The sequence below is a fragment of the Rhinolophus sinicus genome, chromosome 3 (genome assembly GCF_057876585.1).
Source record: "Rhinolophus sinicus isolate RSI-liver-muscle chromosome 3, RSI-T2T, whole genome shotgun sequence".
Classification (NCBI taxonomy): domain Eukaryota; kingdom Metazoa; phylum Chordata; class Mammalia; order Chiroptera; family Rhinolophidae; genus Rhinolophus; species Rhinolophus sinicus.
Genome location: NC_142503.1, coordinates 178,098,093 through 178,126,045, shown reverse-complemented (window position 1 = coordinate 178,126,045; position 27,953 = coordinate 178,098,093). Strand labels below are relative to the sequence as shown.

General features: G+C 48.6%; 1 protein-coding gene across 2 annotated transcripts in view; it reads left to right on the top strand.

Annotated features, from left to right (window-relative positions):
• LTBP2 (latent transforming growth factor beta binding protein 2) overlaps nucleotides 1-27,953 on the top strand; it is a 99,056-nt gene that overhangs the window by 31,258 nt on the left and 39,845 nt on the right. For both annotated transcript variants that reach the window (XM_074327209.2, XM_088797403.1), the window contains exons 4-8: nucleotides 18,874-19,064; nucleotides 21,049-21,219; nucleotides 21,505-21,711; nucleotides 22,530-22,816; nucleotides 23,805-23,907. In XM_074327209.2, the coding sequence (XP_074183310.2) occupies nucleotides 18,874-19,064; nucleotides 21,049-21,219; nucleotides 21,505-21,711; nucleotides 22,530-22,816; nucleotides 23,805-23,907 (959 nt within the window). The remainder of the gene's footprint in view (nucleotides 1-18,873; nucleotides 19,065-21,048; nucleotides 21,220-21,504; nucleotides 21,712-22,529; nucleotides 22,817-23,804; nucleotides 23,908-27,953) is intronic.

Below are 27,953 nucleotides of genomic sequence, written 5' to 3'. Positions count from 1 at the left end.
CTGCCCTCCTCTCTCCTTGCCCTCCCCACACCAAAGTTACCAGCTCAGTGACACGTGGGAAGAGGTTTTGCACACAAGCCTTTTTTGGCCAATTATGTTGAGTTCAAGTAGCAGCGTATAAGTGGAGTGGGGTGCAGGGCTGTACCTGCCACTGGGCAGGCACCCGAGAGCAGAGAGGCAGGGAGACTCCCCGAGCTCCCCACAGCCCTGACCCTAGCCTCACCCTAATGAGCTGTCTAGAATTGTGGTTACTATGGTGAATGTTTGGGTCAGGACTGGGTGGGATGAAGGTTGTGGCTGAGGTGACGTCCTATTTCACAGTAGAATGGTGGTTAGGGAAACTTTAGTGTGGTGTTAGAATGAGGTTTTAACCTTAGGGCTGTGGTTAGGGTTTGGTTAGGGTTGGGTTAGGGTTATGTCACCGTAGAATTAAGGACTGGGATTTTTGAGTGTGGTATGGTTATTATTTTAATCTACCCCTATGAGCATTATTGAGTCAGCTGGCAGTACTCTGTGAAGCACTGTCCAGGCACCAGCTAATGTAATACTGGGGGCAATACGGCATAATCGTTCAAAGCATGGGTCATGAGGCAGACCTTTCATCTGATTCTGTTGCTCACCAGCCGTTTGATGCTATATGAGTTAAATTGATGGTGCTAACGCTGGCTAGAATAAAACAGTCAGAATAAAATAAAATAAAGTGGATAGAGTGCTGAGCCACATATGTGCTCAATACTCAATAGCTGATACTCTTTCTTATCTGTATCAGTTGGAGTTCCAGCATGAAACAGATGGCACACTCAATGGGGACAATTTGATAAAGGCTCTATATGTAAAGGCACAGACAGGGTTAGGGCAAATAACAAAGGATGTTGGGTACCCCAGGGGTAGCTGTGCAGGGAAGCTCTTAACACTCCAGGACTAAAGGAGCCAGGGGCCAGCCGTTACCCCGAATAGCTCCTGCCAGAGGAGGAGGCCACACAGGGCTGTGGCCTCTGGTAAAAGAATACAGCCACTGCCCACCCTCAGTGGCCTGTGGGGAGAGAGTGGCAGGATGAATACCTCCGCTCCCTCTGCTGCTTCTGCCTCTTGCTGGGTCTTATGTGGACTGGGGCAAGTGGAAGGTCTCCAGCACAGTAACCAGTCCTCACAATGACCCTGTGAGGAGGAGACTCCTGTTATCCCCACTCCACGATGAAGAAACCAAGGGAGGGTGATTCCAAGCCCACCCTGCTCCAGAATCCAGGACCCGTTTTGTGAACAGCCCCCAGAGCAGGTGAGCTCAGATGGGTGCAGACAGCTAGGCTGGTGTGGGAGCTGCAGAGAACTGGGTCAGGCGTGGCATCCAGTGTCTTCAGAAAACTACAGACACCTGGTGAGAGCCTGGAGCGGCAACCCCCATGGCCATGTGTGGGGACTGATGGGAGCTTGTTGGGGCCATTACAACATTAATGTATACAGTTTCCAGCATCCAACTTAAAAAAATAACAACAACAAACATTTCAAGCTTGTGGCTGTACTCATAGCATTTAGCTGACCTAAATACTCTTTTTGTTTGAAAGGAAAGGCTTAGGGAAATGAAGCAAGAAGCGAGAAGGGAATGGAAAGACAGTCAATGTTCTTTTTCAGATGCCCCAGGGAAGGTCCATTCCATCCCATCTGGTTGCTTTGTACAGAAATCTGGCTGCTTAGGAAATGCCACCCTCTGTGTGTGTGTGTGTGTGTGTGTGTGTGTGTGTGTGTGTGAGAGAGAGAGAGAGAGAGAGAGAGAGAGAGAGAGAGAGAGAAGAGAGTGACAGACAGACAGACATGGGGTGTGGGTGGAAAGCTGTGCTGAGAGAACATGCCTCAAAAATCATAATGGAGATTTTTCAGGCCCTGTGAATTTTCCTTTTAAGCTCAAGGTTTTCGAATATATATCAGGTTTCACCCCTTGTCCACAACATAAAGGAAGTTTCTGATTTATGGATCCAGTAGTTTTTCCAGTTATGCAATGTTTAAATCTGCCACCAGTTAACTAATTTGCCACTGTCAAAAAAGGCACCGTAAGTTTCCCAGGTGAAAATCACTTTACCAAAGTGAAGTGGTATAGTCAGCCGTCCCTATCCATGGGCTCCACGTCCATGAATTCAACCAAATGTGGATTGAAAATATTCAGAAAAAAATGTTACGTTGTTGCTGACAGGCACTATGTAGCTAGGCCTCTGGTTTGTCCTGAACAGGTTTATTTTTCTTATCATCATTCCCTAAACAATACAGTGTAACAACCATTTACATAGCATTTACATTGTATTAGGTATTATAAGTAATCTAGAGATGATTTAAAGTATATGGGAGAATATGGGTAGATTATATGCAAATACTACGTCATTTTATATGAGACTTGAGCATCCATAGATTTTGGTATCCGCTTGTGGGGGTGTCCTGCAGCCAATCCCCCATGGATACTGAGAAACAACTGTATTATGACAACAGTAATAAAAAGGGGACTCCGAAATGTACACTTGTTTCCACTTGTGGAACTAACTGAGTCAGTACCTCAGCATTCCTCCCCATCTTCCCTCAATCACCAGCTCACCTGTGTACATGCGCACGCACACACTCCCCACCTCTGGTGCACGGCGAAGGCGGAAGATTTAAGCCTTGGAGGATAATTTCCCACAAAAGGATTGGAAAGGAAAAAGGGGTGAAATGCAAAGTCATCTGATGACCGTGGTTGTAAGACTGTGGCTGCTTAAGACCCAGAGGGGTGTGTATGCGTGTCTGTCTGTCTGTCTGTCTGCAGATGACATAATGAAGATTGCTAAATGATTTCCAACAACAAAATGTGAAAACACATAGTTCCTTTGTTAGCCACATAGCTGTGGTTTTACGTCCATGATTCACTGTGGAAGTGAGTAGCTGCGACAGGCATTTTGTGGGTTTTTTTTTTCTTTTTTCTCCTAAAAAAATATTTGTGAAAGGTCTAAAATTCAAGGAAGTCCAGTGCTTTTTGAAAAGAAAAATCCCCATTCCTTGCAAAATGAAGATTGCAAGTCAAAATTTCTGGAACTACCACGTTTCTGTTTCCAGTTGGTCACCTACACTGCGTTTTCCTCCCAGAGCTCAGCCCCTGACCTCTAGCCAACATGTCCCCCACGTGTACCCAGCAGAGGGTAGGGGATTGCATCAGAGCCCACTCAAGAGATTTGGTACTGCGAGGGAGCGAGGGTGTCCTCTTGAGACCCCAGCCAAGCCACACCCGTGGGAAACAAATTGATTTCTCATTTCTTTCTTTCTGGTTTTTTTTTTTTTTTTTTTTTTTCAGTTTCTTGGGTCAAGGTCAGAGTCCCTGTAGCAGGCAGTAGTATGTGAGGAAAGAATTGTGAAATCATTTATATCTTATAATTAGACAAGTCTGGGTTTGAATCTCAGCTCTACCACTTAACAACTATACTGCCTAGAGCAAGTGATTTAACCTCACGAGCCTCAGTTTCTCATCTGTAAGATGGGGATAACCATCACTACCTTATAGAATTGTCAGGAGGGTTTACTAATATATGTAAATACACCTGGTACCTTTTAGGTATTCTATGAATGACACCCACTCTTATTTTCTCTAGACTCTGGGGTTATCTGAGCCTTTTGTTTCTATCAGAAAAGCAGCAGTGGTAATTACACACTCTGAGAGTTTGCCCAGACCACGTGAAGGTGTTTCTGGTTCTGGGGAAGTTTCCTGTCTTGGCCAAGGAGGAACAGCAGGGTGGGGACTGTCAGACGGAGTTCAGGCCCTGAGACTCCACCCCAGCCATTCCCTGCTTGTGGGGATCCCAGCTAGGTTAACAGCCTCTCTGTGCTTCCGTTTTCTGTAAAATGGGGAACGATAGTTCTTATAGCAGAGAGTTGTTGCACTCATCAAGTGAGGCGTTGAATGTAAAGGGCCTAACAAACATAAAAAATGAAACGCCTGTAACCAATGTCTGCGTATGATCAGTTGGTAGGTTTGGACGGCTGCATTGCTGAGTGAAGACTTCTCAGGTTGGGGTCCCAGTTCTCATAGAAATTCTCCTTTTGTTTATGGCCCTGGGGCAGAGTTCCAGCCCCTGGAGGATCAGGCTGGCTGTAGGCTGCCAGGACGTTGGCCAGCCCCTGAGGAGAATATCCTTGACCCGGGCCACTCTGCAGCCTTTGTCTACCGTGGGCTTGTCCAGGCAGATCCAGGAGTGGGGTAAACTCATCTGAAGCCATAGGCCTGTGTTTGCCATCCGATAAGGCAGACCTGCTCAATTCCGTGTGTGTGTGCCTGTGTGTGGTGGGGAGGGGCGTATATTGAAGAGTACAGGTGTCCCAGCTGAAAACTCAAGGGTCCAGGAGGTGGGCATCTCATGTCAGTTTGGTGGTGGTGAGAAACCCATGAACCGAGTCCTCCATGGCTTTGGGAAATGGTCCTACCTCTATCTCCTCAGCCTGAAGCTCTCTCCTCTCCCTCCTCCTCCTCCTCTAATCTCCTGGAACACTTGCTAGCTGCCCATTGGTCCTGACTTGCATTTTCATTCCCTTTCAATGCTTCACCTCTTCAACCCCTTCTTTTTCTCATGTGCGTTTCTGTAACTCATCCAGCAACTCGCAGCGAGAGTTAGGGTGCACTGGTGGAAGGAGCACGATGAGCACTCGATTCCAGTAGACCTGGGTTCGAATCCTGGGTTTTGCCATTCATGAGACATGTGAGCCAGAGACTTACCTTCTCCACACTGCCAGCATCGCTTCGGTGCTGTGGGGATGGTGAGGCCTACCTCCCAGGGCACTGGGGGACCTTTCTATGTGATGTTTATTCTCTGCCTGGTGCTCAGTAAGTGGAGCAGTTGTTTGATCAAGGTGGGTTGTATGTGGAGTGCTGAGGCTCCAGGGATTTCACTGTCTCACTCCTGCCACCCACTTGGGGCCACAAATACCCTGAGAAGGCCTCTGGGAATGGTCCAGACAGGAGATACGTGAGCAGCGTGGGCAATAAGGGCAGGCAGGGGAGCTCCAAGGAATTTTGACATAATCACCATCCTAAGAGGCCATTTTTAACCTTGTTATTTCCTGGTAAAAACACCTTCCTTCAAGACTTCTGTTTTATGCACTAGATCCACAGGATAAGGGCTGGACCCTTGGCACTACAGCTCAGTCCCAAAGCATGGTTCTCAAACTGCCATATAGTGTAGAGGTTTAGAGTACAGGCTCTGGAACCAGAATATCTGTAGGTGACCTGTGTTTGATTCCCAGCTCTGTTAGTCATTGGCTGTGTGACCTTAGGCAAGTTGCCTAGCTTCTCTGTGCCTCATCAGTAAAAGGGAGATAGGAAATAATAATACCTACTTCCTAATTTTAATGATGATTAAATTAGTTAATATATGTAAAGTGCCTGGAATAGTACCTGACACATAATACGAACTATGTAGCTATTTGCTACTATTTGTTGCTACTCTTGGCCCCTCCCACTTTCCCTTTAACCAGACAGGCTTCCTCACTCTTTGAACACAACCACCAGCACATTGCTGAATTGGTCCCTTTGGCTCATTGTTCTCTCTGCCTTGGGTGGACTCTGCCCTCCCCACCCCTCGCTCCAGCTCATAGCACAACCTCCAGAAGACCTTCCCCAGGCATCTTGCAGTGAGACTCCTGGCACCTGCTGCTTTTCCACTCTTGGAGTGTTATAAAACGCGCACATGCAGGGTCTTGTGCCAGGGTTGCTGTGCATGGGTGTGCGTGCTATATATGCCCTGCACAAGGGTACTGGTCAGCTGATGAATGGGGCTAAAACCTAACCCTGGCACCATGCTGTGCCATCCTGAAGGAAGAGGGACAGCTTCTGTAAACTGGCCACCCAGAGGGGGATCCTTTTCTAATTCATACAAAGGCACCAGGTGTGCGAGGCCTCCCACACCCTCTGCTTCCCTACCTAGATTATAAGCTCTCAACAGGCAAGACACCATTCCCACAGTGCCCACGTGGGGCCATGCGCCCTATAAGATGCTCATAAGTGCACCGTGGAAGTAGTTGCATGATGAATTCATGGCACCCTGGTTCTTCCCACCCACACGGCCAGCTGACAGGTCTTGCTGGGGGAGACAGAGGTTCAGACTGCCTGCTGGTCCTGCCGGCTATGGAATGGGGCACAGCCGGGGCTGAGGAGATAGTTCCAGGGAGGTGAGAGAGTTGGGAGAGGCCACAGAGAAGTTTGAAGTTCAATATGGTAAATATTGGGGGGGGGGGGGCAGCAGCTGTGTGCCCAGTGCTGTGATGACACCATGGAGAATATGAAGAGTAAGACCTAATCTCTTCCCTTCCTCTCTGGTGGGGTCTGTGTCCCTGGCCGAGCTGCAGCTCTTTGGATGGAGCCCTGAGCCCAGAAGGAGGCAAAGGAGCTCTTGGAGGGGCCCTTTCTCCTAGGGAGAGGGAGGGGTGATTGCCCCAGCACTCTGACACTTGGGCAAGCTAGGTAGAAAATGAGGGGCATTTCCTGGGGCCCTCAGAAGCCCCTCAGGGCAATTTCTCCTCCTACCTCTGCCTCCTGAGGTGCCCCAGGCTTGATCCAGGGCCTGGGCAGCTGCTCTGGCTTTCCTGCGCTACTCCCCTAACATCCAGAGAGAAAAAAGTCTTGAGAGGTGAGGGCTTGGCAGCCTGGCAGCCTACCAGGCAGGCTGCCCAGTGGAAAAGTGCCCACAGTCAGTGGAGGCGTGAGGGGTCTGGAGGATGGAGGAGAGCTATGAGCTGGACCCTTGGGAGACGGAGGCAGCACCTACTTCAGGGCTGCTCTGCAGGCAGGGGGCGGGTCCCAGACATACACAGCTCCTGCCCGCCTCTGCTTTTTATTTACCTACAAGGAAACAGGGATACTGTGTTCCCTCCGGAGCAGAGCAGGGCGTGGTCTGAGCAGGAGAGACTTTCCCAGGGTTCTGCCCCTCTCCACCCCTACCCTGCAGGGACATCCCCTGAGGTCTCTGTGCGGGAGCTCCAGACCCCTCAGACCTGGGTGTGGCCGAAGAAAGAGGTAGACTCGGAGGGGAGATGTGACTCACAGGCAGACACACAAGGCGTGGAGTAGGGACTGACCAGTGAGGCCGAGGGGGTTGGACGAGTGGGCATAGCAGGATCTGCAGCGGGAGAGTCTTGAGACACTTGGGGGAGGCCAGCTTTGGGCCTGTTCAGGAGGGCACCGGGGAATGAGGGTGCTGGTGTCGACAATGCCACATCAGTATGTCAGGTGGCAGGCAGGCTGAGTCCTCCAGGCACTGCCCACTGAGTTTCCGCCCCCACTGGCCTCCCGGAGGTCATGGACCAGGAGCCCTGCCCTGAGCAGGACGGCCTGCAGCTTTCACCCTGGCACACGGGCTCTCAGCTCCATGATTCCAGGGATAGGGAGCTCCTGCTTCTCCAGGGGCCACTATGTCACTGGTCAACTCGGGCTCTTCAGAAGCCTCCTCACCTGCTGAAATCTGCTTCCCTGTGACAAGGTCCTGGGTCTGTCCTCTGGAAATCCAGCTCCTTTCCTGCCATGGCCCTGCTAACACCTGATGACAGATACTGCAGTTGGGGGCAGGACCGGAAGATTTAGGAGGGGACTGATTTCCCTAGACCGGGGCAGCCAGGGGCACCTGAGTGCGCGAGGTATGAGCGAAGCCTTCCAGGGACAAAGAATGCGGGGCGGGAGTCCGAGGAGCCTTCTAAACACATCGTTACAGGCCAAGATAGACTCTCAGGGTTCAAACCCCAGCTCCTCCATTTTCCATACTGTGCTGTCCAGTGTGGTAGCCACCAGCCACAGGGTATTTCAATTCAAGTTAACGTGAAACTCAGTTGCTCAGTCACACCAGCTGCACTTCCAAGGGTTCAAAGGCCACAGGTGACCAGTAGTTAGCATATTGGGTGGCATGGACTATAGAGAATTTCATCATCACAGAAAGTTCTATTGGACAGTGCGAGTCTAGATGAACGACCTTGGGCAAGTTCTTTAACCTCTCTGTGCCTCATTTTCCTTTGATGAAAAATGGGGCAATAACAGTACCTAGCCCCTAAGGTGGTTGTGAAGATTAGATAACATAAGGCAAGTATAACAAATAATACACAGCACAGAATTAGTGCTCAATGAATGCTCCTTATTATTGTCTAGGACAAGTGGGGCAGGGTTTGAATCCTCCCCTCCTCACAGTAACACCCAGGAACCCACCAGGCTGGCCCCTCTGACGCCCAGGGGCTGGAGAGTGATAGCTACTGCTTTAGCCTAGCCTGGGTCTCACCTGCTTAATCCGCAGGCCGTGCATCACCTAGAATTAGCAGGTTTCTGGCTCTGTGCCAAGGCCACAGTGTCCGGGCTCCCCTTCACCCACCAGGGCTGGGTACACCCTTGTTCCCTGCTGGGGCAGGGCAGGCTTGTGGCAGGGGCTGGAGCAGGATGTCTGGCAACACTTTCTGGGGTGCCTGGGGGGTTCACACAAAGGCCATCTGACCGTGGTCTGGCCAGCCCGGAGAAAAGAAGGAGCAGAGCTCTGTGAGGGCTTCCCCTGCCTTGCAGGCACCCAGATTCTCAGGGGAGACTCAGCCAGCTGGGAGATGCCAGGGCACTTTCACCTGTAATGAGCTGGGTCTGCAGTCACAGGAAGGAACAGACCCTGCCCCTTTAGGCCAGAAGCAGAGATGGAGTTCTGGGAATACCCTCCAGTCTGGGTGCTCTCTCCCTGTTCCCTCCTGCCTCCCCAGTGGCTCCCTCTCAGCTGCCTTCACAGCCTCTTCCTCTGTCTGCCTCTCAAGTGTTGGTATTCTCCAGAACCCCCTCTTCTCCCCTTCTTTATTCTCCTCTGTTTCTTACTCTTTAGGTGTCAGAGCACCTGGAAGTCATAAGAAATCCCATAAACTAACAATGTAATTAATTCCACGATTAAAGCTGGGAACAGTTTTATTAGCAGAAACTGTGACGATCGTCTGTGTGCAAAATGAAAACCCGGCTACAGGCACACGCACGTATCCATGAGAAGAACAAGCTGTCAAGTGAAGTGCCGTGGGCTGTTGCCATGTTTGTCCATTAATATTCATTTACAGCTTGTTCATTTGTTGTATCATGTGCTAGCAGACAAATGGTAGCAAGCGCCAAAGGTTGGAGACAAATTGACGGGAGCATAAGTCATAACTGAGACCAGTCTGTTCATTAACACTTTTCCCCCTTGAAACTGGGAAGTGTTAGCAGAGTTAACGCCTCAGTCCAGCAGTGGAAGGGACTCTGAGGTATGGTTTGTTCTGCACATGCTCCTTGAATGATATCATCCCTCCTTAACCCTGTAACCACCACCTCTACACTTGACTCCCCCACCCCATCCCACTGGCTCCTGAGTGCTGCCTCCTGGGTGTACCCATCTGGAGACCCATCTCAAGGCACTCAGCACTCATCAGGTCCAACACCAAGCTACTTCTTAGATCTTCTACATTGGGATCTTGGCTCCTGGAATCCCCTCTGCCCATTTGTCTAAGCCACAGCTGGAAATTCTCTGTCTTTTTTTTTTTTTTAATTTTTTTTAAATAGTTAAACATTTATCATTTGTATCCCTCACACAGTGATAACGCCCCTCCTCCCATCTACTGCCCCTCTGACATCGCACACAGCCATTACATTTCCACTGTCTCTATTCCTAATGCTGTACTCCACTTCTTGCAACTATACATATATACATAAAATTGTAGTTGACATTCATTAGGAAACTCTCTGTCTTAAATATCCTTTGAATCAATGCGTTCTTCTTGGCCCATCCTTGGTCCCTGTAATCTCGAACGTGGCCAAAGCCTTCCAGCTGGCCTCCAGCCCTCCCCACTCTGCTCCATCCACCACTAGGTAATCTTTTACCAGAGTAATAATCATTTGAAAAGGCCTATCCCATCATGTCCTAGACGGGCTTGAAGAGCATGAGCATCTGAAGGTGGCCTGCCTCGTGCCTTAATGCCTTTGCCGGGGTGCTGGTCCCTTTGCCCAGTCTCCATTGCAGCAGAAACGGTAAGAGGGTCTTTGGCATCCTTGGGCCTCGGTGCCTGGCATGCACTCAGTAAGTGCTTCTTGAATGAGTGAAAGAGGGTGGGCTGCTCCAAAGTCTCCAGGGACTCCCCTTGCCCATTCTGCACAGCCAAGACACGTCCCTGATATTTCCAGCCCTCCACCATATGGACCAGAGCTGTTCTTAACTCCTCAAAACCTCAGTGGTCTCACGTCTAAAATGGCAGTAAGGAAATAAATGCTGGGATGGCTTTAGGATTAACCTGCCTGTTTGGTAGCCTCACTTCTGCACCTGGAAGTTCTGCAGCCTTCAACAAGGCATACTACTGCCCTACGCTCTGTTTTCTAGACTATGGAGTGGAGATAGTGAGTAATGCTTAGGGTTATGGAGAGGCCCACATTAGATAATGCATGCGACCTGCATTATTGGCACTGAGCCTGGCACAGAATAAACATTCACTACATTGTAGCACTAGCTTATTCCCCATCCACCCACTTCCCACTGTTACTAATTCCCAGGGCATCCTTCCAAGGTTGCTTTATGAATATGCAAATAAATGCAACAGGTGTCCTTATTTTCTCTATTTTTACACAAAGTTTACATATCCCACACTAGGAGTCAGCAAATTTTTTCCATAAAAGGCCAAAGAGTAAATATTTTAGGCTTTGAACAACATATGGTTTCTGCGACTGACTACTCAGCTCTGCCATCACAGAGGAAAAGCAATTGTATTAGATGAATGTGGCTGTGTTCCGATTAACTTTATTTATGGAAAAATTTTTCCCCCTTTCTTCCGCCTCCCCTACCCCCACCCCACTCCGGTTCAAGCCGTTGTTTCTCAGTCTAGTTGCGTAGGACACAGCTCCCTGGCCCATGCTGGTGTTATGAGCCTTGCGCTCCCCCCGGCTGAGGCAGTTGGTCACCATTCGTCGATTGGCCGCTCACAGCAGTATTTATGGAAAATTAAATTTGATTTTCATATCACTTTCTCATGTCATGAAATATTATTCTTCTTTTGATTTTTTTCCAACCATTTAAAAATGTAAATTGTTAGGTCACAGTCTGTACAAAAACAGTCAGAGGGCCAGATTTGGGCTGTTTTTCACTTTTCAGTATATCCTGGAGAGCTTTTGCTATGGATGTAAAGGAGATGCTTCTTTCTGTTTTGAGGGCATATGACTCCATCCTGTGGATGCATCCTGGTTTGTTTGACCAATCCACTACTGAAGGATACTTAAGTTGTTTCTATTCTTTACAACATATTTTGCTATTACAAAATAGTGCTATTGTGAATAATCTTGTCGTTCCATCATTTCTGACATTTACAAGTGTCTTAGGTCAGATTTCCCTATAGGTGGAGCTGGAAAATGGATTTGGGTGTGTGTGATTTATTGGGGGAGTGCAAAGTGAGGGAGGGAAGCAGAATGGAAAGGTGGAAAGAGTCGAGCAAGGATCGGTCCCAGGGAAATCAAGCCAAGGCCTGATGGAGAGTGGAGCTTGCAGAGTTGTCCTACCTTGAGGTAAGGGGGTGGGGCTTTGGAACTTCCGGTTCAGGCAGTCATTGGCTTAGTGGTCATGGTGGTGGGAGGAGCTTGTCAAGCGGTTGCCATCAGCTAACTATAGGACTCAGAGAAGCCAATGGAGAGTGCACCAGCTTCAAGGGGACCTGGGCTGGGCGTCAGCAGCACACACCATAGCAGGTTTATCTGCAGCTTAGTCTCAGAGGTAGAACTGCAGGAACAAAGCATAGATGCACTGTGATGTGGGTAGACATTGCCAAATTGCTGTCCATAGGGCTGTATCCATTTACATTTCTACCAACAGCATCTGACAGTGCCCGTTTCAGCACAATCTTACCAAATTAGTTTTTAAACTTTTGGGGTTTTGCTAATCTGATGGATTAAAAAACGCTCTTCAGAGTAGTTTCCATTTGCACATCTCTTAGAATAAAAAAAGTCGAGCATATTTTCACGTGTTTAAGAAGCATTTGTGGGGTTTTTTTTGTTTGTTTCTGTGAACTGTTCATATTCCTTTGCTGATTTTTTCTTTAGGATTATGGGTCTGTTTTTTTAGTTTCTTAGAGCTCTTTGTATATTACGGAAATTTGTCCTCTATGATATGAGTTGTACATATTATTCAAATTTTGTCATTTATCTTTTTACTTCGTTTAAGGTGGTTTTGGGCAGGCACAAGTTTTTGATCATAGGGTTGTTTGGACTTGTAAGTGACGTATTATGTAAAACGCCTAGTGTGAAGCCCACTACCAGGTAGGCATTCAATGGTAGTTACTCTCTTTTCCCTTCCCTTCCCTCCATTGTGTATTTTATCCAACTATGCTCATTATTCTTCCTTAAATATGGTCCAGGCCTGTTACCCCCATGCATTTGCTTTCTTTTTTTTTAAATAAATTTTATTGGGGAATATTGGGGAACAGTGTGTTTCTCCAGGGCCCATCAGCTCCAAGTCGTTGTCCTTCAATCTAGTTGTGGAGAGTGCAGCTCAGCTCCAAGTCCAGTTGCTGTTTTTAATCTTTAGTTTCAGGGGACACAGCCCACCATCCCATGAGGGAATTGAACCAGTAACCTTGTTGTTGAGAGCTCGTGCTCTAACCAACTGAGCCATCTGGCCACCTGAGCCATCAGGCCGCCCCTCCTGAAGCTCCGTGGCAGCTCATTGTCTTCAATCTAGTTGTGGAGGGCGCAGCTCACTGGCCCATGTGGGAACGAACCAGCAACCCTATTGTTCAGAGCTTGTGCTCTAACCAACTGAGCCACCTGGTAACCAACTGAGCCACCTGGCTGCCCCTCCATGCATTTTCTTATGATACTTTTCTTTCTGGAATATCTCCCTCCTCGTTTTAGACTGTAAAAATCCTACAAATCTCTTAAATGGGCATCTCAAAAGTCACAGTCTTTCTTACATCTGAATTCCTAATCCTCTGTCAGCGACCCCCCCATAGCCCACCTTGGATTCTAGTCATTGACACACATTCCCATGCTTTTCCTAAGCCTTAGTTTCCTCATCTGTAACATAGACTTGCTGGGGGAAAATAGAGGTTTATTTTTATTACGAAATGATGCATGTTTACTGTAAAAAAATTTTACTGAAAACATTTCACAAATATAAAAACATATAAAGTTACACACACACCAGCACTCTCATTCCTCAGGGGTAGATACTGTTTACAGATACTTTAGCCCTTTCCTATGCATGTATAAATATCTGTGGAGGGGGGGAAGAGAGAAGTTTTTCTTAAAACACAAAATTGGGCATACCATCCATATTATAAGATGATGCTTTTAAAGCCCTGAGCCAAGTAGCTATAACTGTTCTATACAGGTTATAGTAATGGGGTTTTTTAAATAATTTTTTATTTTTCAATTATAGTTGGCACACAATATTATATTAGTTTCAGGTGTACAACATAGTAATTAAACATTTGTATAACTTATGAAGTGATCACCCCATCTGACACCGTACATAGTTATTACCATATTATTGACTATATTCTCTATGCTGTAGTTTACATTCCCATGACTATTTTGTAACTACCAACTTGTACTTCTTAATCTCTTCCCCTTTTTTTATCCATTCCCCAACCCCCCTCCAATCTGGCAACCATCAAAATATTCTCTGTATCTATGAATTTGTTTCTGTTTTGTTTGATAGTTTATTTTTTTTTTAGATTCCACATATAAGTGAAATCATATGGTTCTGTCTTTCTCTTTCTGACTTATTTCACTTGGCATAATACCCTCTATGTCCATTCATGTTGTAGATGGAAAGATTTCATATTTTTTATGGTTGAGTAATATTCCATTGTATATATGTACCACTTCTTCTTTATCCATTCATCTATTGATGGACACTTAAGTTGTTTCCATAGCTTGGCTATTGTAAAAAATGTTGTGATGAGCATATGGATGCATGTCTTTTTGAATTCGTGTTTTGGGTTTCTTTGGTTTAATACTCAGAAGTGGAATTATTGGTCCTTCTTTGTCTCTTGTTATAGCCTTTGTTTTAAAGTCTGTTTTATCTGGTATAAGTATTGCTACCGCAGCTTTTTTTTTTCCATTTTCATGAAATATCTTTTCCATCCCTTTACTTTCAGTCTGTGTGTGTCTTTTGATCTGAAGTATCTTGTAGGCAGCATATGTAAGGGTCTTGTTTTCTTATCCTTGCGCCACCCTATAACTTTTGATTAGGGCACTTAATCCATTTACATTTAAAGTAATTGATAGGCATATAGTTATTGCCATTTTATTATTCATATTTTTTATCTTTTTTCTTCTTCATCTTAAAGAAGTCCCTTTCCTTGTACTACTGGTTTGGTGATGATGAACTCCTTTAGCTTTTTCTTGTCTTGGATGTAGTGATGTTTCTAAACGTTCTTTTTGCAGTGGAATACTTATCAAACAAAATAGCATATGGAAGCCCATTTCTAAATGAGATACAGTGGAGTTGTGAGGCTAGGGTGAAAGGTGGTGGGGTGGAGGGCATAAAGCCCTTCACCCATGTGTCTTCTCATCGCTGCCTGAAAATCTTAGTGTGTTAGGCAGGGTGTGGGCACATCACATTTCACTGAGTGGCATCATTATGGGATGTACTGTCTAAGAAGTTTTCACTTGGGTCTGATGATCCCAGCAAGCAGGGATGAAATTGTTTCTTCCCAAATTGGTTGAAAGAGTCTGTGAATCCTCAGGCCAGAGCAGACCTTGGTGAGTCATGTGGTCCAGTGGCTCCTCCTTGGCTCCTTGCTGGTTTGTGATAGAGTTTTTATTGGTCCATGAAGAAACAAGGAAAATAAAGTCAATGTGATGAGATTTTCATAGCGTTAAGCTTATTCAGATGTTTATTTTGGGCACTGATAATTTTTCTTTCATGAAATTATGGTGGTAATAACTGGTAGTTGTGTGTGTGTATGTGTGTGTGTGTATTTTAATGTCTTACCTAAATAACAAGTTGACAACTTTATGTTGGTCCTCTAAATTTATTTTAAAATTTTCCTAATCCATGAAATCCTGAAGTCTAGAGATGTTCTAGATGTTGTGGCAGCTTTGCTAGGACTTCCCTGGAACAATCCCAGAGAGACAGCAAATCCTATGCTATGTCAGGGGAGTCTGAGAACTGCTATCCTTTGATGAAATCGAAGTACCTCTTCCAAGCAGAGAGTGGACAGAGCCTTGCCCAAGGACTGTGGTCCAAGAAAGTCACTTTCTCAGCGAGGCTCTTGCTTGTCTCTCTTGACACCACTTTCTTGTCCTTAAGGCGGGCACTGCTTCTTTGGGCCACCCCGAGCCAAACGTGGTGCTGGACTTTTCTTTGGATGCCCACAACCTAAGACTAGGGTGGGGCATGCAACTAGGACTTTGCTAAAGGCTTGTGATTCACTTAAGAGAAATGAGCTCAAAGATAACACAAGGCCAGATGACTGGGCTTACAAACGCCACAGCTCACAATCTCCGCCCCATCCTAGCTGCCTAAGACCTTCTAAGTGGTGATGGCACAAGCAACCAGCTAAATACCACCAAGGGGCCCGCAGCCTTCAACACATTGGAGAACTTCCCTGCCCACCTCCAAGGACAGGCTGGGGTTTATGAAGGGAGACAGCAGTTTTCTTATAAGGAGCTTTTGGTACAAGAGGTAGAGCCTATCAAAGAACTAGGGGCTTCTTCCTTTACTCTGAGACTCTACAGGCAGGACTTTCTGATTTTTGTCATTTAACCCAAAATCTCCATCACAGCAATTGATGACCATGGATTGGGCTCAGAGGCTCCTCTGGTTATTAAAAATGTGCTGACACTAGATTAAGTACCTGGCCCTTTGCATATAAGTTTGCTTGACCAGTAAAAGTTTTTTTGGGGAGTCTTTAATTCCACTTAGATGAAAAAGAATTTTTAGTGGCTTGGAGAGAGGAATTGTCTGAACTGTATCTAGCACTTTTTTTCCTTTGTTCACATGATTTAAAAATTCTCCAGAGGGTAAGGTGGGAGCGGGGTGGTAGATGAGGGTAAAGGGGATCAAATATATGGTGAAGGAAGGAGAACTGACTCTGGGTGGTGAACACACAATGTGATTTATAGATGATGTAATACAGAATTGTACACCTGAAACCTATGTAACTTTACTAACAATTGTCACCCCAATAAACTTCAGTTAAAAAAAAAATTCTCACATAGTTCTCAACTTGTGACCATTTACTAATATTTGCAAAATAACCACATGGTATCCCTGATTCTCATAGTCCTCGTAGCAACTCAGTGAGGTAGGTATCACTCTTTCCCTTTTACTGATGAGGATTCTGAGGCTAGGGGAACTACATGACTTGCTCAAGACCAACCTGTTTGTAAGAGGCAGAACTGACATCTGCCTGGCCCAAATCCTGTCCTCTCTCTCCTGGACAGCCAGGTCCTATCTACAGCTAGTGAATACATGTTTTGTTTTGTTTTCCTTTTCTTTTCTCTTTTTAAATTTCTCTGCAAAGTTAACCACTGGCCCTTAAGGGATTTGAACTCAGGAATCTTGGGGCCATGAGCATTGAGTTCCAGTTAGAGAAACAAATGACAGCAACAATGACAACAAACCACCAAGAAAGAACCCCTTCAGTTTCCATCTTGACCAGATTGGAGAGCTCTTTGTCAGGGTCAAGTTCAAAATAAGTTCCAGGTGGTCTGGGCAGAATGTGAGCTACTCCCTTCACCTCTCTAGGAAGCACTTAGGTGCTTTGTGGTGCTGACACTAAGCTGAGCCGTGGCCTCAGCCTGGTAACACCAGGAGAAGAATCCCACTGACCCACCAGCTTGCCTACCTCTCTTTCGGGCGCTCCCTTGAAAGCTGTTGAAAGGATTGTGTTTTCTGCTGCATCTGGTTGTGCCGACCTTCTCCTGGGAATGAGGAGCAGATGCCTGAGATTTGGGCTCCCAATTCTGGTCCAGTACAGCTCCCAAAGCTTCTAGGGTGGCTAACAGGACCTCTCTCCCCCTCCAGCCCCCAAACCCGGTAAGCAGGGTGAGGTATGGTTGAGGTCTACCAGGATGAGGATTTGCTGCTGGTGCTACTGGAAGAAGGAGCAGCACTGAAGCTCACAGGAGCAAAACCCTAGGCCAGTAGGGCTGGGGAAGAGCTGCAGCGGGCTGGGCTCTTACATCTCTCTTGGTTTGAATTCTTCCAGGAAAGGATAAAAGGGAGCTTGCTCATGGACTGGGCTGCCAAGGCCAACAGAACTGGAGTAGGGATGGCAGAGGGAGAGGGTTCCAGGACCTTATCCCACTTGGGCAAGGAATCCAGGGGAGAGGCTAGAGGTGGGAACTACTAGGGGAAGGGGAACAATCCCAGTTCTGAGCAGATGCTTCTAGGCTGAACTTCCGTCATGGTCTCATCTGATTGGTTGGGTGGCACAGGAGTCAGGCTGCCCTGGTTTGGAATCCCAGAGCCCTGATTTACGTGTTATATAACCTTGAACACGTAATTACTCTCTCAGTTTCAATGTCTGCAGTGTGCTCATACCCACCACGGTCATACCCAGATACTGTCATGTATGCAGTGACAGGGACCAGACTATTTACAATGGAGGCTTCCTTGTAGAATGACGTGCTTAATAATAAACACAGAAAGTACTTATTCAAATTTATGAGGCCAATAACTCCAATAGTTAAGATATCAAAGAATATGAGCAGAAAAATTTTGCAAGTGGTTAATAGGTGTATGAAAAACATTTCAACCTCAGAAGTAATGAGAAAGGAAAATAAAAGCAATATTGAAGCATCATCTTATGCTTACTCAGTTAGCCAAGTATGAAAATATTAATAATATGCCCTGCTGGCGAGCTTGCACCCTAGCACATTTATACAGCTCTTTTGGAAAGCAATACACCCGTGTGTACCTACAGCCATCAATGTTTGTAACCTTTGATAAGGTCATTCTAGTCCACAGGATTAATCTTAAAATAATAATCCTTTACAAAATGCTTATTATTAGAATTTTTCAAACATACAGAATAAAACAGAACGGGATAATAAATCCCCCTTTACGGAAGGAATATTGTAAGGGAAGAAAAAAGCCATATGAGTGACTATGTTCAGTTAAAAATTAAAAACAATCTAAATATGTAACAGGAGATTGTCCGAATAAACTGTGATTCATCTTCAGACAGACTATTGTGTAGCAATTAAGATGATAAATACGAAAATTGTGGAATTGTATAAAGTATGATCTAATGTTAAGTGAAAAGTCAGAATTTGAATTGATTCTACAGGTGATGAAAATAGAGTAAGAACATATACTGGAGCAAACGTTGAAAGGAAATATGCAAACGTATTTGCTCTGTGGGGGTGAGGGATGATGAATTCATTTATTCTCCTTGAATATTTACAATAAAATAAATGAAAAGAGTATTCTAGGCTCCGCCCCAAATCAATCTGTGAACATGTGTTTGTGGGTCACCTGTTCCACAGGTAATTTGTATGAAGGGTTGCATTAAGAAACAGCAGGGGGTAGGCACAGGCCACGGTTTGGGAGCAGGGTCTAGCCCATAACAATATCAAAGACTCAGCATGTCAGAGCTACACGGGACCAGCCTAACACCTTCATTTTGCAGTCAAGGGTCCTGAGGCCCAGAGAGGCTAAGTGACTTGTCCAGAATACCCAGCCAAAGCCTGGTGATTTCACATAAGCGTAGGCACTCCCACTAAACTAGCTGCTGTCTTAGCTCAGTCCCCTTCCGTAGGGCACCTCCATTTTCCCAGAGTTGGCAAGAAGATAGCCAAACAGAAAGCACTCTTCTGGTGCATGCATGGGGTGGGCATCCTGAATAGGAAGGGCACAGAGACACTGCTCCCCAGTGCAAACCCCTGCGCCATGGTTGTCTCCACAGGACCCTGAGTGAGCTCAGCCAGACCCACACCTCCCAGCAAAGTGTGGGGCTGTCCCGGACTGTCCGACTTTACCCGGCCACCTCGGCCAGTGGCCAGCTGACTTCCAATGCCCTGCCTGCAGGGCCAGGCCTTGAGCGGAGGGATGGCACCCAGCGGGCAGCATATGTGGACCACCTGTCGTCCCCCTGGGGTAAGGATGCTCTGTCTTGGGGTCCTAGAAGAGGAGGGCATCTAAATCTCTGAACTTCTCCCCACCTTCCGTTTCCTTTTCACTCTCACGGAGGGGCTGAGTTGTTACCTGTCCCTCATCCTTTCAGCCAATCAGCAGTCGTAGAGCTCCTGCTTTGTGCCAGGCTCCAGAAGTCCCAAACCAGCTGATCAGGATTTTGACCCTTTGAGACCCTTAGACTTCAATGCTCCATTTCTGCCCCACCCGTCACCCATCCGGACTTCGCTTTCTTTATATCCGCTATGAACCTCACCTCCCCGGACCCGGTCATTCCACCTCATCCTTCCTGCAAACCCCAACCTGCCTGGACCAACCTGTCCAGTTGCTTCCTTAGCCCCATCTGGCTCTGCCACTGCTTCCCAGAGAATCCCCGTGGATTCATACCTCTGCACATTCTGGTCATTGCCGACAATCTTTCCGCGTGTGCCTGGACACTCTCTCATACTCCAAGCTGCTTCCACTCTCCCAGGTCCCACCCCGTCAGTGCGTGGACATGCCTGCCCCCTCCCACAGAACTCCCGCCTCTCTGCGCCCATGACACACAATGCTCCCTTACCTCCCCCCATACCCCCGCGGACTTCCTTTCTGTTTTTCTCCATTTTTAAAATTAAGGTGAAATTCACTCAACATAAAATTACATTTTAAAGTGTACATGTCAGTGGTTTGCAGTATATTCACAGTTCTGCTCAACTGCTACCAAGATCTAATTCCACAACATTGTCATCTCTCCAAAAAGAAATCCCACGGCCCTGAAGCCGTCACTCCCTATTCCCCCCTCTCCCCACCCTGTCCTTCTCCCAGCCCTTTCCTGGCAGATTCGCATATGCTGGATATTTCCTATAAAGGGCATTATACAATGTATGGCCTTCTGTGTCTGGCTCTTTCTCTTAGTATAATGTTTTCGAGGTTTATCCATGTTATAGCATGCCAGTATTTCACTCCTTTTTATGGTTGACAACCTCCTTTCTTGTCACCTTAAAAGGGAGGTGTCCCTCTTCTTGTCTAAGACACACACACCCTTTCTTGATTCCTCTGGAACGCTAGGCTGCTAGGCCATCACTTGTCCTTCCCTCGTCCCCTCGTCCTCCCCCTGCAACCAGTCCCTCTCTCAGCCCTTTCCTGACAGCATATACACTTGTTTATAGCTCCTCTCTCTCTCTCTCTCTCTCTCTCTTTCTCTCTCTCTCTCTCTCTCTCTCTCTCTCTCTCTCTCTCACACACACACACACACACACACGTGCACACACAGTTATTTCTCTGCTTTTTTGTGACTTCCTTGCCTCCCCATCCACCTGCACACCCAGGTGGGAGGCCATTCATCCCCACACACACACTGCCTCTTTGATCTCTTACTGGACTTTTTCAGTGACTCCCCACTACTGATTCTCGTTCTGGAAATCAGCCCCCGCTGCCCGCCCCCCAAACCTGACTCTAATCATTCTTTCAGGCTTTATCTTCTTCCACTTCTCTTAGAAAACTCTTCGCTCCAGCAGGTCTGACCTGCGTTCTGATCTCTGCCCTTCGGTTCAAAGCCCAGTGGAACCACTTGCAACCCAATCTTCTTTGAGCCTATTTCTTTACCTGTAAAATGGGAATATTAGGGTGGATACAGGAACACTGCCAATATTAAATCATTCTAACCTACAAAAAATGACAACTTCTGATGGTTCAACCTCAAATAATACTCAAGAGGGTTGAGAGTTAATGTGCATAAAACATGCACTTAGTTGACTGTACACTGATGTCCCTCAGTAAATGCTGGATGGACTGTGAACTTATCAAAGTGATACCCTGCCCCCATATGGGGCCTTGCATCCAGTGGGTACTTAACACATGCCCTTGGGATGGAGTCAGCCCTGGTCCCATGGGCCTTTCTAACTGTCCTCTGGAGGTCACAGCTGTGCCGCTCAGCCCTGCCCCCGGGACCCAAGCCCTCTCTCTGCAGGGCTGAACCTCACGGAGAAAATCAAGAAGATCAAGATCGTCTTCACTCCTACTATCTGCAAGCAGACCTGTGCCCGTGGGCACTGTGCCAACAGCTGTGAGCGTGGCGACACCACCACCCTGTACAGCCAGGGTGGTCACGGGCATGACCCCAAGTCTGGCTTCCGCATCTGTGAGTCCCTTCCTCTCTTGAATGAGGGTTCCTGGCTGACCCTGTCTCCCTCGTTACTGCGGGGTGAACGAAAGACATGAAAGGGCTGTTTAGAAAGGCAGGGGCTGGTTATTATCAACCCTTCTTCACTCCCGGGCCCCCTGGGAAGTCCCTGCCTTTCAGGGCACGCTGGGATCCCTGAGCCATGCAGACTTGGAGTACTGCTTCTCTGCTGTCACCCACCAGTGACATGGTGGGTACTGCTATGTCCTTCCACTCCCGGTCACCTTGAGGTCGATGTCGTAGATTTCTGCCAGATCCCCTGCCTGAACGGAGGCCGCTGCATCGGCAGGGACGAATGCTGGTGCCCTGCCAACTCCACTGGGAAGTTCTGTCATCTGCCCACCCCAAAGCTGGCAAGGGAGCTGTCAGAGGGGGGCTCCCGCCACAGGGGCCCACTGGAGGGTCCCTTGAAGCAGTCCACCTTCACATTGCCTCTTTCCAACCAGCTGGGTGAGTGCAGGGCCGGGGTGTGGGGCTTGGGGGCACACGGGGTTACTGGGTAGGGTGGGTGCTGGCATCTGGTGGAGGGGACAGGAGGCTGTCTACAGGCCTTTCTTTCTTCAGTCAAACCTCCCTCCTTCTCCTCCACCCGCAGGCCCAGTTCCATTCCCTAAAGTTCTCCTTGCCCTTCTATCTGAATTCATCAGTATTTTTGCCCTTACCCCCTACTGGGTGCTATCTGTGAGACCAAAGAGTGTAAGGACAGGGTCCTCCCTTTAAGAAACCCACAGACCTGAACAACGGAGGGAGGATGGACAGGAAAGAGAGCAGCATCATAAAACGTTTCATTTCCTCTGCCTTCCATTATTAAGTGCCAAATAAAAGGTACAACAAATATAGGCGGTCAGGGGATGGAGAGCCTCGTAAGGCCCGGGTGTTCAGGGAAACCTGCGTGGAGGAGGTGGCCTTTGGTTAGGCAGATGGGAGTGGGGAGGTTTCCTCTGCAGAGGCACTGGCGTGAATGAAGACATGGAGGGTTGGTTGGGCTGGAGCTCAGGGCGGTACAGGACTGTGGGAAGGTAGAATCAGGAAGGTAGTTTAGAAGTTGATAATGAAGGTCCTTCATTGAAAGGCAGGGAGTGAAGGAGTTTACACTTTATCCTATCCTCACAGGGGACTTGTGCTAGGGTTTCAGTACAGAGTACAGAAATGGAAGGAGAGTTTTGGGGTGACGCACAGCCAGTGGCCCGCCTGGCCCAGGGCTGGTGGGCACTTTTCAGAGGGTGGGGCCCTGTTTCCCCGACTCTGACCCCAACCCCTGTGCCCAGCCTCTGTGAACCCCTCCTTGGTGAAGGTGCACATTCACCACCCGCCCGAGGCCTCCGTGCAGGTCCACCAGGTGGCCCGCGTGCGGGGCGAGGCCGAGGAGGCACCAGAGGAGAACAGTGTGGAGACCAGGCCCTCGCCACGGCTCCCTGTCAGCCCCGGCCACAGCTACTGGGACGGCAACAGCATCCCCACTCAGTCTGGAGAGGCTCGGCGGCCGCTGCCCCCAGCAGCTCCCAGGCCTCGGGGGCTGCTGGGCCGATGCTACCTGAGCGCTGTGAATGGCCAGGTGAGAACACAGCCCCTGCCTCAGCCCACCCCAGCTCTGTCCCTTCTCCTTCTCTCTCTCCTCCTTGTTCTTATTGAATGTGAGTGTCTGCAGAGCCTCCCATTCCGCAGATAGGAAAACTCAGGGCATAAAATTGCCTGAGTGTGGAGAGGCTGGGCCTCTTACAGCTCCACGAGGTATCTGTCAGTGACAGACATAGGAGAGGACCCCAGAGAGTCCCCCTCTAGAGGGGCACTCAGGTCCCATCAAATCCTAAGTCTAGGATGCCCTGGTGCATGGACAGTGGGGCTGTTAGATCTGGCAAGAAGGAGTTTCGTATTCAGCTGAGACTGGGGTCACAGAGACGTGGAATTAGCAAATGCAGGTTAACCCCAAAAGTCTTGGGGGTACAATGATGAAAGACACTCCATCCCCCTCTGGAAGCATCGTAGTCAGTGATAGAAAATCGGGTAAGCTTTTCTGAGTCCAGGCACCTAAGAATAAGAGCTAAGCCAGATGCAGGATGGTTTTTCTGGGGGTCGCATTTTGGTGTTTCCAGAAATTCCTCCAAGGTTAGGGAACTGGAGGAGGTGGGGGGTAGCCCTCCCTGACCTCTCAGCTTATGGTGTCCCTGAGCCTGGACCTGCCCACAGGGAAGGTTGTTATTGCGGGTGGCCGTGGATTTTGACAGAGGAAAGCCCATCCTTTGGGATCCTCTGTCTTCGGGCTGGGACATGAAAGGGGGCAGTTTGCAGACCTGCACAGAGGTCTTGTCTTGCCTGAGATGTGTCCTCACCACCTGAATTTAGAGCTCGGTGGAGTGGACTGAGAGTTTCTCTGCTTCCTTCCGGGACATCAGCCAACTGTCTCCTACCTAACTTTGGGTGGAGCTATCCTCTGACAAGATGTGTAGGGGAAGGGAGCGCTTATCTCAGACTTTCCTGGGACACCTCTGTGCACAGCAAGCGAGGGAAGAAGTGGTGACAGGTGTCCATGGCCTTTTTTCCAGTGTGCCAACCCCCTGCTGGAGCTGACTACCCAAGAGGACTGCTGTGGCAGTGTGGGAGCCTTCTGGGGGGTGACCTTGTGTGCCCCGTGCCCGCCCAGACCAGGTGAGTGCTGGGTGCCAGGGTCTGGGGTTGTGGGGGAAACTCAGCCAGGGCCTGGCCTCTGCTGTATCCTCAACCATCTCTCACCAGTGTCTCAGAGGCCAGGCAGATAGAACATGCTGGTAAAGCAGGAAGCCTGTCCAGAACTGCTTTGAGGGTGCTTCTGGCTGGCAGCTGAAGTTTCTACTGGCTCAGGCAGGTTAGATCCTCTGCTGAGTACAGCCTGGCCTACCTGCTCCAGCTGACTGCCTGGGAGGGGTTCCTCACTCTTGCTAGTTGTTCTTGCTCAGATTTTAGGGGTCCCATCCTATGCTGGGCCCTCTTCTACCCCTGGGCCTCCTCCCATACACCCCCTGCCCAGGTACGAGGGGCCCAGAGGCCTCGATTTGGGGACTTAGTGTTTCCCTCATTCTCTCCCTGGGGGGAACCACAGGCCTTCTCCTCACCTGTTTCCTGCCTCCAGTGTTTGAATCACAACTAGGTGTCTGTCCCAGAATGTCTTTGGCCTTGGGGTGTGGGAAATCCAGTTCCCTGCCCTCTTTTGGGTGGTGGGAAAACCTAACATGTATTCATTCATTCATTCATTCACTCACTCGGCAAGTCCTCACCGGGTGCCCGGTGTGTGCCAAGCACTGAGAATTCAGGAGTGAGCAGAGTGCTGCTCTCGTAGGCATTGCTGCAGTTGAGAGGCTGCGTGTGCCTGAGTACGGCTTCTGCCCGCTCAGCCAGTCTTCCACCTCCAAGCCTCACTCCTGGGCTTGGGCCCTGCCGTATATTTCTTTTGCTGTCAGCAATCGACTCAGTGAGTCAGAGTTGCTGGGGGGGAGCCTGAACCGGAGCCCAAAGGTGGGAGGGGCAGGGCTAACTTCAGCCTGGGCTGTGGAGCAGGGACCATATTTTCCAAACTAAAAATAAGTGTGGACGGTTTCACAGTGTGATAGAATTTTTGGTGAAGCAGCAAAGGGTAGTATTAAGCTTCCAGGCTTGAATGTTTAACAAATACCAAATACCAGTCCCAGCTCTGCCTGCTGACCTCTCTCTGCTCCGTCTCTGATCTGCAAAATGGAGACAGTAACAGTGCCAACTTCGTAGGGCTGCTGTGGAGAGTAAATGAGATGATACGTGTGCTTAGCGTTAGATCCATAAATGGTAGAGGTTAATATTATTATTAGAAAGTATCTCTCCAAAAAGGGAAAAGGGAATGGACCCACTGCCCCACCAGGAGTGCGTTGAACTGCTCAGCATCTCCCCCTGCAGGCCAGAGATGTCGTTGCCACTTTTCTTCTGCCGCCCCCCCCCGCCCGCCCCCCCCCCGCCTCCCCGCCCCCGCCCCCCCCCCCCCCCGCTGACCCTTGAGACTTCCATATCCCACCTTCCATTTAGTCAACAACTCTTAACATTGATGAAGCAACTCTTGAAAGTGCCCCTAATGTGCAAGCTCTGGACAGACAGTGGAGAAAGCTTACAGTCTAGTGAGGGAGGGGCAATGCTGACAGGTAGTGGGCACCAGAAAAAGAATGCTAGTGCAGTGACGAGACGGCGCCAAATACGGTGGGAACAGACAGCAGAACCAGGGACACTGATAGGTCCTGTAGCACCTTTGTGCAAATTAGAGAAAGGTCTCCCTTCTATGTGTTCAAAACAGTCTTTATTAATATACAAATCTGGATGCCAATGATTCCCTTAGATGTCGTGCTTTTGTGCAGTGCACAACCTGCACATCTGTATACACTGCAGGGTAGGAAATCCTAGCTCGAACTGGTGGATTAGGGAAAGCTTCTTAGAGGAGGTGACATCCAGGATGAGATCTGAGAATTATTAGAGTACTGCCAGTCAAAGAGATGGGGAAGAGCTTAATTAACAAGCCAAGGAAATTGCATATGCAGGTGAGACCAAGAGAGTGAGCTACATTTCCTGGAGCGCAGCACACCCCAGGCTGAGTCCTCCCCCCTCCCTGTCCCAGGTATCCCCTCCCATCACCTCTCCCCCACTGTGTTCAGCACATCTAGGCAAGCTGGGCACCACAGTGCAGACCCTGGAATGTGAAGCATTCCAGCACACCAAAGAGCGCAATAACAAAGACCAGGGCAACGTAAACATTTAAAACACGTTAAAGTGCAGCTGGGCATTGTGTAGAGAGGGGGCAAGAGCTGGGAGCCTTGTTTGTGTTGACAGGGTGCCAGACACCTAGCTCCACGCCCAAGCCTGGGGCCAGGCAGGGGATGTTTCTTTAAGTCGACATGACAAGCAAGCTACTGTGCAAGAGTCAGCGGAAGGAAAGGCCAGCTGCTGTGGTGGGATTGGGAATGGTGGGCCAGACCGGCAGGACCTCTGGATTCTAGGACATTCTCAGCCCTGGTGCCTTTGCACCTCTGAGCCTCTATTTCTCCTCCGATAAAATGAAGCTGTGTCCCTCAGAAAAGGGCTTTGTCGTCCCCAATGGGGTGGTCTAGCAGAATTGAGTGTGAGGGGAGTAACACAGCCAGCCGTGGGGGAGCCATGTGCCTTCATGGCTTTCCCTAAATCACCTTTGGCATCTGAGGCTCTGTGCTGGACTGTCAAAGAAGATCCCTGCAGAATACTACTATTTCTGACATGGAAAAGGACCATCTTGAAGTCTCAATTACATGGCACAGACAAATCCCTTTTCTTCTAGAAAAATTCCCTAGTGCTTTCTTTCTCAGGGAGATGGCTCAGTCTAGGTTAGCCTATGGTCCCCCCTTCTCCCTTCACTCTGAGGGACCTCCCTGACCCCGCGAGCATTATCAAAGGTCCCTGCTCAGAGCTTCTGAAGTCCCCCTGCCAGGGTCTGGAGAGAACCCAGCTCTCAAAAGCCACTTTGATGAAAGCTACATTTTTGAGTTTTCATCTGAGAAAGACAGACATCTGGGTTGACTGGAAAGTTGGCCGCTGCCCCATCTGGCTTGGCACTGGCTGTGTCAACCCCAAGGCCCCTTTGCTGGGGCAGGCAGGGCTGGCACACAGCTCAAGGCCCGCAGTGGTGGGCTCCAGCTGTTTGCCCGAGATCATCTTTCCATCTGCCTGGCACAGGAGGAGTTCACCTCAGAACCCAGGCCCCTCCCTGTATCTCCAGGGAGAGGTAACTCTTGCTCTGCCCCTTCAAAGGATTCTGCAGCTTTCTCTCTTAAAGACAATAATAGCCCCCAGTTACTGAACGTTTACACTAGGCTAGGCTCGTCCCTCGTCATTTAATTGTTACAAAAACCTGCAAGCCAAGGCTCTTTATCCCCATTTGACAGGTGAGGAAAATGAAATTGAGAGAAAGCTGAGGAGCTTGTCCGAGGGCACAGAGTTAGGACAAGTGCAGCTAGGGTTCAAACACCACAGTGTATCTGATTCTCTCTCACCTGACCATGAGCTCCCTGACTATTCTGGAAAGGCCTGAGCCTGCCTGAAGACAACAAAAATCAGGACCCCAGACCAGAATTTCACAGAATTTCATATGCTAACCCTATCTCTAGGAGGAGGTATTTCATCAATAATATGTGCGTGAAGGACAAATGGCCCCCCAACAAAATTGGGGTTGAGTGGATAGGCAGGACAGCTACCTGCAGCCCAGGCATAAGAGTTAACAGAGATGTGTTGAAAGACTTGGCCCAGAGAAAAGTGGGTAGGCCTGTTCCGTGCAGTTCAGGAGGGCAAAAGCTGACGTGTGAGTGTTTCTGTAAGCAGAGCTCAACTCGAAACTGAGGGCAAGGAACAGCTTATTAAAAACTGCAACTGTCCAGAAATATAATGGCGTGTGCCCAGCAGTACTGAGCTCCGCCACGGGGAGGGTGCCTACTGAGAACAGGTTTGTGGAAGGACTTGGGGAAGGAAGTTGATTTGGGGCAAGGGGAGGGGGAATGGAGGTTTATATATACATCTGAACATTTATTTGAAACGCTCAGTAGAAAACATGCTTGGTTTTGTCATGGCCCTTGCCCACGAGGAGTGTGACAGGCACAGGTCTGTGATGCCAGCCCCTGGGCACGTGAGGGTGATTTGGGCATGTGGCCAGATTGGAGCAGAGAAACGTGAGGCAGGTC